The 13,230-nt window shown below is 49.3% G+C and overlaps 1 protein-coding gene across 1 annotated transcript in view; it reads left to right on the forward strand.

The window, feature by feature from the left end:
- The window catches only part of TF (transferrin), a 21,649-nt gene that overhangs the window by 1,297 nt on the left and 7,122 nt on the right, over window positions 1-13,230 (forward strand). Inside the window, exons 2-18 of the mRNA XM_017729386.1 lie at window positions 1,342-1,505; window positions 1,689-1,797; window positions 2,979-3,170; window positions 3,366-3,501; window positions 3,764-3,819; window positions 4,830-4,999; window positions 5,123-5,309; window positions 6,281-6,435; window positions 6,560-6,653; window positions 7,310-7,339; window positions 7,993-8,151; window positions 9,321-9,465; window positions 9,949-10,013; window positions 10,119-10,303; window positions 11,009-11,195; window positions 11,590-11,626; window positions 12,837-13,019. Coding sequence (XP_017584875.1) covers window positions 1,342-1,505; window positions 1,689-1,797; window positions 2,979-3,170; window positions 3,366-3,501; window positions 3,764-3,819; window positions 4,830-4,999; window positions 5,123-5,309; window positions 6,281-6,435; window positions 6,560-6,653; window positions 7,310-7,339; window positions 7,993-8,151; window positions 9,321-9,465; window positions 9,949-10,013; window positions 10,119-10,303; window positions 11,009-11,195; window positions 11,590-11,626; window positions 12,837-13,019 — 2,254 coding nt within the window. The remainder of the gene's footprint in view (window positions 1-1,341; window positions 1,506-1,688; window positions 1,798-2,978; window positions 3,171-3,365; window positions 3,502-3,763; window positions 3,820-4,829; window positions 5,000-5,122; window positions 5,310-6,280; window positions 6,436-6,559; window positions 6,654-7,309; window positions 7,340-7,992; window positions 8,152-9,320; window positions 9,466-9,948; window positions 10,014-10,118; window positions 10,304-11,008; window positions 11,196-11,589; window positions 11,627-12,836; window positions 13,020-13,230) is intronic.

The following is a 13,230-nucleotide window of genomic DNA, read 5'->3' on the forward strand; positions in this document are numbered from 1 at the left end:
TGATCCCCCATAAAGTGTGGTGGTGATTAATGTCCTCTGGCAGGAAGTGCTCCCTGTGCCTCTGGCATCAGGAAGTCCTTCAGCACCTCTGCTGAACATTAGCATGCGAAGATATTTTCCTAATGGTTCTTCCTCGTCCTCCCCTGCATGGAAAGAGACAAAAGGTCACCCAAAAGGTCTGTGACAGTGGCCAGGGCACTCAGGCTCCTATTACTTTCCCAGTATCACCAGTGCAGCTGGGCTGACTCCCTCAGGAAGTCCCCATCCAGCCTCTGCCCCAGGCAGGATGGTTGCCAGTATTAGGTTAAGGTGACCATGGCTTTGTGCAGCCAAGGCGTGAAAAATGTATGATGAACTTGAAACACATATGAAAAAAGAGGTGATGGACGTAGGAATTGAGGCTAAGGATCCTCCCTGTGGCCAAATTCAGCACCTCCACTGGAAGGCTTGAAAATCAAGTAAAGAGAGGCTGTTTCTGAGATGAAAGAGAAAATGGAAACGACGCAGGTTAATCTGGAGGTGTTTGGATGAAATGTGCCATCGAGGGTTTGGAGGGACAGAGTGGTGCAAGTGGCCTCTTGGTCTGCACAACCCTGCCCAGAAGGGGCAGAGTGAAGGTGAAGTGTCAGCACAGGCTGGCCACATCGTTGAACTGCAAGTTTCTAGCATTTCTGGGTTCAGGTTTCTGGAGGAGACATGAACCTGCATCCACCTGAGGCCTTTGCTTTGCTCTGGTCCACCAGAGCAGCCATTCAGCTGCCTTTACTGGTGGGGGGACTCATGGAAGGACTGTGGTGGTGCTATGGCATCTCTCCTGGGGTGCAGTGGAGGAGGTGAGACACAGAGGCAGTTCAGGATATCAGATCATTCAGCTGCCAAGGAGGTGAGAGTGGCAGTGCACTGTACACAGCCTTGCCAGGTCAGAGCTGCTCCCTCTCTGGGCCTATTGGCACAGGCACTGCTTCAGCGCTCCAACTTTTCTCTCCGTTTTTGCAAAGGCTTGAGCTTGATTTCTATTGAAGTGTGTGGATTTGTTCTTCTAATCCTGTGGATGTTGCTGTGAGTCCAGGCTGCTTGAATGACGATAGTCCAGGGCCAGGAATGATCATCCCAGATGTTCCTGACAGAGCACAAGTCAGGCAAGAAAGAAAGAAAGAAAGGACCTTCCTGCATGGCTTGGGAGATCCTGCATGTGGCCATCACCCAAGGCCGTGACCACAGGGAACCACTGACCTTGTGCTCACAGGGAACCATTGACCTTGTGCTCACAGAGATGCTGTTTCTCTCCAATCAATGCTTTTCTACCTTTTTGAGACTATTTATTTCTGGTTCTTTCTACAGCTTTGTGTTTTGCTGCTCCCCAAAAGCCAAGCATCAGGTGGTGCACAATATCCTCAGCAGAAGAGAAAAAATGCAATAGCCTGAGGGACCACATGCAAGAGGAGAACTTTGCTTTCAGTTGCCTTCAGAAAGCATCGTACCTCGACTGCATAAAAGCCATTTCGGTGAGTGGGCAGCAAATTCCTGTGCTGGGAAGATTCAGCAGCCTATTACACCTGGTGATGGAGTTTCCTTTCAATCACTGGTTGTTACCTGTGATCCCCCTGTTATACACAAGGATCCAGGAGAGACTCTGGGAAGCGCTTTTCCTGCTTTTTGTTAATTGATGAAATCTCTTTGCTGTTTAGAATAACGAAGCAGATGCCATTAGCTTGGATGGAGGTCAAATTTTTGAGGCAGGCCTGGCTCCCTACAAGCTGAAGCCCATCGCTGCTGAGGTCTATGAACACAGTGAAGGTACATTTCCATGCAATATTTTTAAGCCAGGTGGTGGTAACAAACTGAGAGTGCAAAGGCCATCCTTTCCAAGCAGAGTTCCCACATGTTTTGGTTGGGGGTCCAAGATATTGCCCCTGGCTTCCAGCTCCCAGAGGGGAAGGCCTGGGGGGCAAAATGTGAATCATTACCCCTGGCTACAGGATCCAGGGCCCCATTTCTGGCCATCTGCTGCAGTGAAGGTCTCTGATCCCATGAGCAGAAACCATGGTTCTCCTGAAGCATGGCATAAAAACTGTGCTGGTCCCAGAGATCTTCTGCTTTCAGTGGCCTTGAACTCTGTGAGCAAAACATGGAGCTAGGAGGCACAGGTAAGTTCTGTGATTTCCTGTGCAGTCATCAAGACAGAAAAAAAATGATTGGAGAGGCAACAGCATTACTAGTGGTTGGGAGGGACACCCAGTTGAGATCACTGAGGTGAGAAACGCAGGCAATCCCCAGGAAAAAAGAAAAGAAGCATGAAAAGGGCTCTGCGACAATCCCTTCTGATCGGAGTTAGATCCACGGCTCCATCCCTACTCACTCACTGTACCATCCTTCATGTCTCCCATCTTTCTCCTGGGAGCCAAACCGATGCTATTTCCCCACCACATCCAAAGCTCCCAATCTCTTTTGACCTCTTCCCTGGAGTTCAGGCTGTTTGTACACAATATTCAGGATCAAAGCAACATGGCAGAGTCATTGCCAATGAGGTAGCTAAGGAAAAGGTATTAAATGGGAGGCTGAGGTCTCTGCCACCCCCAAAACTCAGCCATATGGAGCATGTGACAGACTGGGTAAAATTCTAAAGACTAAATATGGAGTTTCAGTCTCACAAGGCGTCCATGGGAAATGGCACTTGAGAAGAGACTTGCCAATGGAGACTTGCAAAAAGATTTGTTGAAGTTCCTTACAGATCTGTGGCACCTTGAGCACGGTAGCATTTTCAGGTCACTTACTGTAAGCTGTAATGTACACAATTAGTTCAATATTGGCAGCGTAGCTCACACCCAAGAAAATGAGGAAACCACAAGCGTTCAACCAAATCGCTGATTGTTTGGAAGTGCAGCACTTTGTTCTCTGAAAACTGGGGGTTTAGCAGGATTTCAAATGTTCCTAAGTCCTCTTTTCTCATTGCTTTATTCCTTTCTCCTGCACTGCAGGCTCCACTACCAGCTACTACGCCGTGGCTGTTGTGAAGAAAGGAACAGGCTTCTCCATCAATGAGCTGCAGGGCAAGACCTCGTGCCACACGGGCCTGGGCAGGTCGGCTGGCTGGGTCATCCCCATTGGAATACTGACCCACCGTGGGGACATCGAGTGGGATGGCAAAGACTCGGGCTCCATCGAGCAAGGTGAGCTGGGGCACGGCGACATCGGCCGTGGGAGTTCAGCCAGGGCTGCTGTTACGGTGAAAGGGGTGTTGCCCAACCTTCTGCAGGCATCCAGAGGTAGCTCGCAGGGCACTGACATTTCTTGTGGATCCCCTCCCTTCCCAGTCCTCCTAAAAGTGAATTTTTGACCAACTATTGCTTCCTTTTCCTCCACAGCTGTGGCCAATTTCTTCTCTGCCAGCTGCGTTCCTGGTGTCACCACTGAACCCAAACTGTACCGTCAGTGCAAGGGGGACGCCAAGACCAAAATGTCCCGTACAGGACCTTATTCTGGATATTCTGGGGCTTTTCAGTGAGTGAGAGTTATTTTTCCTTTGGGCCTGACACATGCACGTTTTTGTTATACCAAGGAGGGCTGTGTTGGAATCAGGGGTCCTGAGGAGACTGAATTACTTCTCTGCCATTACAATTTCTTGCCTTCCAGCACAGCTTTTTTTTTGGGAAGACCATTCCTCTATGGCTGCAGTTTATGCCAAAAATAATTTGCTGAAACGGGAGATGGGGAGTCACAATGCCTGTTTTTCTAACTTCTCTTCTCTTCCTCCCACCTGCAGCTGTCTAAAAGATGGGAAAGGAGAGGTGGCTTTTGTGAAACACACAACTGTTCAAGGTATACTTGCAAGATCCCTCATTTCTCCTCTTTCTAGTCCCACCTCTCGCTGCCACTCCATCCTACAATTTGTCTACACTGTGCAGCTTTTATTCCTCTCCAGGCCCAAACCCCTCTTTCATCTCTTGAAAAAGGTTTTGCACATTGTGAACTGACTAATCCTTGTTACTGAGAAATAGGATTATGGTGGATCCATGTTTTCTTCTCTGAGGTTCTTCTTTGTAGCTGGAAAACCTGCTTGGTGCCGTATCTCAGAGCCAGCTGTGATGTGAGCAATGGAGCAGGTCACCTATCCCTCTGGGAGGGATTTTGGAGAGAATTCAGCCCACAGCAAGAGTTTACTAACTCTGTGGAGACCAAGGATGGCCTGGCACACCCAGGACCTGCAGTGAGCTCAGTGGAGGGTCACCAAGGTGGTCATGGGGCAGGGACAATTGTCCTGCAAGGAGGTGCTCTGTGGGATGGGCTTGATCAGCCTGGGGACCAGATACGAGGGGAATTTTTTTCTCCTTGAGGACAGTGAAGCACTGGGATAGGTTGTCCAGGACAGCTGTGCACTCTCCATCCTTAAAGGGTTTCAAGATCTACCTGGAACATCCTGGTCTGTCCCTGCCTTGACCAGGGGTATTCAAAAGTCCCTTCACACTTGAATTCTCCTCTAACCTTGTGATCTCAGTCCTGGGCTTTGTCTTCAGCCTTGACATTAGTCACCTACTGGCCTTCACAGACCATGTGCAGCTGCTGACCTGTTCAATCCATTTGTATGGTGTTTGGAAACCTATTTGGATCCCTTTGTGCATAAATCCTTGTACTGTTGGGTCAGTTACGGCAGAGGCAGAGGTGATCTCTCTTCCAAAGGCATCGCCTTCATGTGCCCACGATGACCCCATTGCAAGGGGGGTGCCTGCAAGCTGTCTTCTGCAGAAATAAATGAATTACAAAGCTTCCCCACACTGGCTTTTCTGTCTGTTTTCATGGTGACACAACTCATGGTTCCTCCCTTCCTTCAGAAAATGCCCCAACTGAGAAGGATGAGTACGAGCTCCTGTGTCTGGATGGCACCCGCCAGCCCGTGGACAACTACAAGGCCTGTCACTGGGCCAGGGTTCCTGCTCACGCCGTTGTGGCTCGAGATGACACCAAGGTCAATGACATCTGGAACTTCCTCTCCAAAGCACAGGTATCAATCACCAAGCTCTCCTTTCCTTCTCTAACATCCCCTGTCCTCTGGTTTTGATTGCTTTCTCCAACTTTCCAAGAGTTTTGGTGTGGTCATTTGCTGATTATTTTTCCCTCGTGGCAGGAAAAATTTGGCGTGGGCACAACCAGCACCTTCCACCTCTTTGGGCCACCTGGCAAGAAGGACCCAGGCCTCAAAGACTTGCTCTTCAAAGACTCTGCAGTACGGCTCAAGCAAATCCCATCACTGATGGATGCCCAGCTCTACCTGGGCTTTGAGTATTACAGTGCTGTCCAGAGCCTCCAGAAAGGTAGGTAGGATATCAAACACCAATGTAATGTCAGCATGGGCTGTGTGGAAGAGTTGGCATTGACAAATACCACCAGGCAAAAGGAACGTGATTTTTTCAGACTGTATCATCTGCAAAATATTTCCTGTGAAATCACAGAACCTTCACAAACTTCACTTACATCAACACAGGAATTTGTTGTATCCAAAGCCAAAATAACGTCATCACCACACTGACAAATAGAGAAAATCTACACAAACTCCACACACTGGAGTGGTAGAGATGGTGGTAGAGATTGGGCATGGTCAAAACTGCTCCTTAGAAAAGCCATTTCTGGGATGTAAAAAGAAGGAACATCCCAGGACACCAGGTTCAGACACTTGAGGGAAACAATGTCCTTTATTTCCATCTAGACTCATCAAGCATTTTCTGATAGCTTTCTGAGAGTCAAACATCCCACAAATGATCTCTGAAGCCCACTTAGAATTCATGGTACCATTTAAAGTACTTCACTTCTGTGAAGTAGCATTTGTGGAGGAGGGTAAATGGGCTTCACATAGCATCAAACCAGATTATTCAAGTGCTGTTTTACAGAACCATAACTAGGTTGTAATTTTCCAGCTCGGCCTGGTCTTAGTCTCATGGCTGTCTGGGCTGTGAGGAGTGCAGAAACGTGGGACATATTACAGGCTGCAATTCCAAGTACTATTATCACATGGGCATTTAGTGGTTGTGCTGTCTTAGCTGACAGAAATCTGCCTGAATGGCTTGTGTTAGGCAGAAATTCACCTTTCTGACCTGCAAGTTGATTTTTGAGCCTCCTTCAGCTCAAGAATCACCTTTTCTTTTCTTGCCAGCCCAGGGCTTAATTAACAAGAACTCCTTGCCCTGAGCAGCAGCAGGTTGGTGTGTATGGTGTGTGGCTGAGTCCCTTGCAGCTGGGATATGGTTCCACAGGGCTCATCCTTGTTCTCCCTGCGCTGCCCTTGCAGACCGCCTGACCCCCAGCCGCAGAGGCAACAAGACACAGTGGTGTGCGATTGGCAGGGATGAGAAGAAGAAGTGTGACGTCTGGAGCGTGATGAGCAAGGGGGAGGTGGAGTGTGTTGTGGCAGAGGACACCAAGGAATGCATCACGAAGATCATGGTAGAGCTTTTTTCCCCTTTTCTTCTCACTGTGAACTTCCCAGAGGCTTCTTTCACCATCTGAGCTCTGAAAAGCGCTGGCCTGGGGACGTGCAGCGTTTCATTTCTGCACCTTTCCCTTGCAGAAAGGTGAAGCAGATGCCATCAGCTTAGATGGAGGCTTTGTCTACACTGCTGGCATGTGTGGCTTGGTGCCAGTGATGGCAGAGAGCTATGAGGGTAAGCACAGCCCTGTCTCAGGGTCCAGGTGGTGGGGAATGGGCTGGTGCCAAAGTGCCGGTTTTATTCTGGAATCTTACAAAGCAGCTGCAGTGCTGCATCCTGCAGAAATCACAGAATATCCTGGTTTGGAAGGGACCCACTGGGATCATCAGTCCAGCTCCTGGCCCTGCACAGACACCCCAACAATCCCACCCTGTCCCTGAGAGTGCTGTTCAAACGCTCCTGGAGCTCTGGCAGCCTCGGGGCCGTGCCCATTTCCTGGGGAGCCTGGGCAGTGCCCAGCACCCTCTGGGGGAAGAAGATTTCCTGATAGCCAACCTAACACACGGTGCTCTGAGGCAACTCTGCTCACCATTGCACGCCTTGTCTTTCCATGAAAGTGGAACAGCCCTGGCAGAGCAGGCAGGGATAGTCAGGAACTCTTCTTTGTTTTAATTAGGATGCCCTGGTCCTTTAGCAGCAGCCTTGGTAAAACTGCTTGTTTCAGCTCAGAGGAACAGCTTGGAGGCTGTGCTTTGTTCTGCTGATGCACAAGGTGTTACTTGAAATGGTCACTTCTACAAAAGAATTTCTCCAGAAATCAGTGAGCTCGATTCTTCTTTTGGATTTGAGATGTCTTTAACACATCATCTTTTTCTTCTCCCCTCCCACAGATAATCACTGCGAATCAGGAGAAGAACCAGGTAATTACTGCCAACAGAGGGACAGAAAACAGTCCAGAGGGATATAAGTAGAAAAGTAGATATGAGTCATGAGTGGAGAAGAAATAGCCAGTCTCCACCCAAAGAGTGTCCAGTGTAGACATTAGAATTTAGGAGATAGGTTTAGCAGTCGGAGGGAAAGTCAGGGGCTGCAATAAGATCAAGGTGAAGCATTTGGTAGTGGCAGAGATTGGTGTGGTCACATCACAACAGTGTCAGGGCTGTGAACAGACAAAGAGGGTCTGGGCTGCAGCACGAGGAAATTGTTCTTTCTAGGAATGGAAAGCGGGAGAGGAGGGAAGAGTTTTGTCCTTTGCTAAGGAGAGAATAAGAAATCAGGAGTGGATAAGAAATCCTCACGTGTGTCTTGCTGCAGCCTTCTCACATACCCAGGTGTCAGAGCTTTGGAGGGCAGGGAACTGTGAGGGATAATAATTTCCCAGGAGCATGGTGGAAGTAGATGCATCACATCTACAAACTCTTCCATTGCTGCTGCCTGGCAAAGTATTTATAAGCACAAAGTAATTCTGTGCTGTTCATGCCCTTTCCCAAGTGAAGCCAGTGCTCTCTCCTAAGGGATCACAGTGGGATCCTTGGGTCAGGCCTTCATTCCTCTCTATTTTCTCTTCTGAAAGCAACCTACTTTGCTGTGGCTGTTGTGAAGAAGTTTGACAGGGATATCAACTGGAACAACCTGCAGGGCAAGAAGTCGTGCCACACCGCCGTGGGGAGAACTGCTGGCTGGAACATCCCCATGGGCCTGATCCACAACAGGACAGGCAGCTGCAACTTCGGTGAGTCCACTTTGGCATCCAGTTCTTTGAGCTGGGAATCTGCTCACAAAAAAAGGTTTTACCATCCTTCATCTGGTTTTCAAAGTTTCTCGTGCCTCAAAGATTCCCTTCTGGAGGGAGGAAATGGAGAAGGCTCTGTTATTTAAGGTTTCATTGAGCAAAATTTTAGGCCTTTGGTGTCTGCTTCAGAGTAAGATGTGGCACAACAGCTGCTTTGGGGGGTCTTTGCTTTCTTTTCACATCTCTCCCCTTCCTTTTGCAGCAGCCCAAGAGGCATTCCCAAAAAGGGAATATGGGCTGCCCCACAGGGGCCTGGTGCTTGTGCAGGGTGTGGAGTGGGGATAAAGGATGAAACAAAAGGGAGGGGAAGGGCTGAGAACAGGGGACAGAGGCTGATCTTCATTCAAGAAACTTAAAGGGACTGATCTGACTGCCTGAGAATCCATTGAGAGTTATGGTCCAACAAAAATAATTTGGAAACCTTATCAATATTATCAACCAAGACAAAGTAAGCTTATAGTTATTAAAAGGAAGTCTCTAACCACATGAAGATATTAGTGTCAGTGAGTTTTACTCCTGGCTTCTCTATCCTCCTGCCATCCTTTCCCACTGTCCCTTCTACTCCAAGAGCTCTGGCATTGCTGCCAAATGCAATTCTGCTGACCTATAAAGGCTGTGGAGGCTCAGGCTGGCTCTGTGTGAGCTGGGAATGGTTTGCAGGGAAAACAATCCTCTTTTTATGCCAAGATAGTGCCTATTGCACTTGAGCCTTAGGCCCTGCTTCATCACAGAATCACAGAATGGTTTGGGTGGGAAGGGACCTTAAAGCCCATCCTGTTCCACCCCCTGCCATGGGCAGGGACACCTTCCACTATCCCAGGTTGCTCCAAGCCCTGTCCAGCCTGGCCTGGAACACTTCCAGGGATCCAGGGGCAGCCACAGCTTCTCTGGGCAACCATAACAACAATTATCAATAATAACAGGACCCAAGTTCCCTAGTGAAAGCTGGGTGCACGTGATTTGTTGCCCACCAGGTCATGCTCCTTCTCCCAGCCCGTTTCCAGCTCCCCAGCGAGCGCTAACGCAAACTCAGGGCGAGAACGTGTTATTAAAATAAAACCTAACTTCTCAGGGCAGCAAAAGTGAATTTCTCCTATTCCTGCCTCCAGATGAATACTTCAGCCAGGGCTGTGCTCCTGGGTCTCCTCCTACATCCCGCCTCTGCCAGCTCTGCAAGGGCTCAGGGGGGGTCCCTCCGGAGAGGTGTGTGGCCAGCAGCCACGAGCAGTACTATGGATACACCGGAGCTTTGAGGTACGTGCTGGGGACACCCAGGCTGCCTCAGGTACCCTGGGGCTGACCACAGAGGGCAGCTCACAGGTGAAGTACAGCCTCGTGTCGACACTAGTTTGCTGAGCTACTCTTTTACTCCATTACACCGTTGAAAGTGCAGATCTCTGTAATTTTATACATATGCCACATGCTTTTCCTTTGCTTTCTGAAAATTGATGTAAAATACCAATTTTACCTTCTGTAAAACTCATGTCCTGCTGCCTCCAGGCAAACCCAGAAGGACACAAGCCCTCCCACAGTGTCAGAAGTGCTCCTCTTTTTAACCTAAATAAGGAGGGTAAAGACTGTGTTTCAGATATATTTAAAATATTTGTGGCAGGGCTCCTAGACCTGGCTGTCCTTGGAGATTAATTGTACAGAGTAAGACTCAAATCTAAGTCAAATTTGTGGGAAAGGGACAGGATTCAAGCACCCACATCACTGGCCTCTTTTCCTACTTCCCAGGTGTCTGGTCGAGCAGGGGGATGTGGCCTTCATCAAGCATTCCATCGTTGAGGAGAACACTGACGGTACGTGCTCAGGGCTGCCTTCCCCATCTGCATTATTGCTTAGGTGGGGTTGATGCTCTCCTGCTGCACAAGATCTCTGAATCTCCAAATCCATTCTCTTTAAAGGCAAAAACACAGAAAGCTGGGCCAAAGATCTGAAAATGGACCAGTTTGAGTTGCTGTGCACTGACGGGCAGCGGGCAAATGTCATGGATTACAGGAGATGCAACCTGGCCAAAGTCCCTACCCACGCTGTGGTGACACGTCCTGAGAAAGCACAACAAGTCCGTGAGCTGCTGGAGAACCAAGAGGTTTGTAGTGCTGAGAGTGGAAGAAATACTGTGGGGTTGCTCTGATTTTCCCCAAGTCAGCGTAAGGTGGAAGATCTTACCTCACTGCTGTGGGGTGACAGCCTTGTCCTTTGGCCTCCCCCTTCCTCCATCCCTTCCCAAGTGCTCTTTCTCCTCTGCCACCTTAGCAAACACACCTTTAGGTAGCAGTAGTTGCTGCTGTCATGCTATACTTGTGTGACATGAGTTTATCACCTCCTTTCTGAGCTCTGCTCTTGCTGGGGCATCTCAGAAACTGCTCTGTGGTGCCTGGTCTGTGCCACAGCTGGGTCAGGCTCAGCCCCAACAGCAGCCTCCCTGCACCCACACACACAGTCCTACAGCCACTGGGCTGACCATAACCAGGCTAAACCATCTCTGTTTCTCCCTGCAAACATTAATGTTGGCTCCACCATCAGCGTCTGGTGAGAGGCGCTTGGGTCCTTTTGCTTCTATTCATGGTTAAGTTACAGGACCTGCTGGCAGCATCTCTGCACACAGGGACAGGTTAAAATGGGGGAAAAAATGTGCCTACCAGTGAGCAATCCCTCCTCTAAGCATACAGACAGAAGGTTCAATCCTAAATTTCTAGAGCCTGGCTTGGGGCTCCCCAGGCTGACGGTGAAGAACCAGGAGCAAGAGCTAGGTCAGCTTTCTACTTCTCTCCTCTTCGTGCCTTTATTTCAGAGACTGTTTGGAGCAAAAGGGACCAAGAATAAAGATTTCAATATGTTTGCATATGAATCCAAGGACCTTTTGTTTAAAGACCGGACAAAGTGCCTGGTCAAGCTCCGTGATGGAATATCGTACAAGGAATTCCTGGGAGATAAATACTATTCTTCACTTGCCAGCCTCAACACCTGCAATCCATCAGGTAACTGGAACAGCCCCAGAGGAAGTCCTGAATTGCAGCTCTTACCTTGCAGGCACGAGCAGTTTCTTCTGGGACTGTCCATTCAATGCCTTTTAAGCATGAGGATGTCAATATTCTTTTCTCAAAGTTCCGTGGGTGAACTGAGAACAGGCTTAAAAACATGAATAAAAGACTTTCCCTCACCTTTAGAAAATATGGACTTTGAGAAATGACACAGAGAACTCCCTGGACCCAGCAGTGTGGGTTCACTGGGATTTGTGGTTAAAGCTCTTTTTTTGTGGCACACTGTGGGTTTTCCATGTGGTGACAAGGTTGGCATGGCTGGGTGTGTGCTGGTGGGACGGGAGTGTTTAAAGGCAGGATCTGAACTTCTCCCTGTCCTTTTCCTTTCCAGATCTTCTCCAGGTGTGCACCTTCCTTGAGGACAAGTAGTGAGATGAGAAGGATCCTTGAAGTGGGGGAGAAAACCTCAGTCCATGACTCCTCTCGTGCCCTCAGCACCGAACACTGACCTGTGGAGGGCCCTCTGCCTTCGCTGCTTTCTCTGCCCGCCCTCATCACTCTGAAAGTGGCTCTTTGACACTTTACAATTCTCTGCTGCCAGCACAGCAAAAAATAAAATCTCAAATCTAAGTGGGCGTCCTGAGCTGTTTCCAAATGGTCCTTAAGCCCATTCCTTCCTCAGTGCCTCTCACCGTAGGACAGTGACAGGTACCAGCGTGGCTGTTGTCACTTACTGCTGCGCCTTAGGGAAATTTCTGGCACCATTTGCCAAAGCAAAATGGATTAAATATACCCTAGAGCCTAATTAACAGATGCTTTGTACTCTCTGTGCTTTTGCTTTGCCCAGATTATCCCTGGCAGGTGACGGTCCCTTCCACAAGGCAGGACTCATTGAGCACATACCTGTATCGATGGGGAGAGTCCAGGATTTGCTCCAAAACGTGTTTGTTTTGGTAGTCTGTCTAATTCTGTGCTGAAAACAAACATGTAGTTTGTTTTGCCTGATTCTGATCCACAGTGAACATTAAAAGGCGAGACAAAAAGGGTTGCTGAGGCTTTCTGCTCCAGAGGAACAGCCTGGGCTCACCCAGGGTGTCCCAGTCCTGCTGTCAAGGCAGGCATGGAGGAGCCGCTGAGAGCACAAAGCTCCTCACTTTGAGGGAATGAATATTTTGATGGTTTTTGGATACATATGGTAAGTGTGGTGAGAAGTCCACCAGCCTGAATGAACATCCCCCTGGATGGCAGAAATGCAGAGCATGACAGGAAAGGATGAAATGTAGTCCCTCAATTTATGTAGGATGGATACACTGGACAGGTGGCTTTTTAACCCACTCTTCAAAACTAGCAAAGAAAAAGAATCAGTGCCTCTAACATGCTGTTTCTACAACTCAGCATGGCTGCAGTTAGAAATCTTTCCCCTCCCCAGAAACCTTCATCATCTGCATTTCATGTCAGGGGTAAGCCCTTGTCCCATAAGCAGAAGGCATGGATAAAAGGAACCTTGCTAGAGGACCACTCAAGCTGGAAGGGGCCTCTGGGGGTCTCCAGTCCAACCTCCTGCTCAAGGAAAAGGATCAACCAAGGTGCTCAGGGCTTGACCTCCAATGGTGGTGACTCCATAACCTCCCTGGGCAGCCTGTCCTGCTCCTGGCAGCCCCCAAAGGAGGAAATTCTCCTCATACCCACTCTGAACCTGTCTTGTTTCAATGTATTCCCGCTACTCCTCATCCTGCACCACTGTGGGAAGCTGAGCTCTGCTTCCCGATCTTCCTGGGGTCGTATCTTCCTGGGGCAAACCAGCCCCATGGAATGCTCAAGGTTGGGGACAGAGTGTTTGTAAAGCTGGAAAATGCCCTGGAGGTGCTGGTGACAGTGGCTGGACGTGAGCCCAGGTGTGCTCAGGTGGGCAAGAGGCCGATGGCCCCTGGGCTGTCCCAGCCATGGTGTGTCCAGCAGGCCCAGAGCAGTGACTGTCCCTCTGTGCTGGGACCTGTGAGGCACCTTGAGTGCTGTGTCCAGTTCTGGGCCC

This window comes from Corvus brachyrhynchos, unplaced genomic scaffold (assembly GCF_000691975.1).
Source record: "Corvus brachyrhynchos isolate BGI_N302 unplaced genomic scaffold, ASM69197v1 scaffold63, whole genome shotgun sequence".
NCBI lineage: Eukaryota > Metazoa > Chordata > Aves > Passeriformes > Corvidae > Corvus > Corvus brachyrhynchos.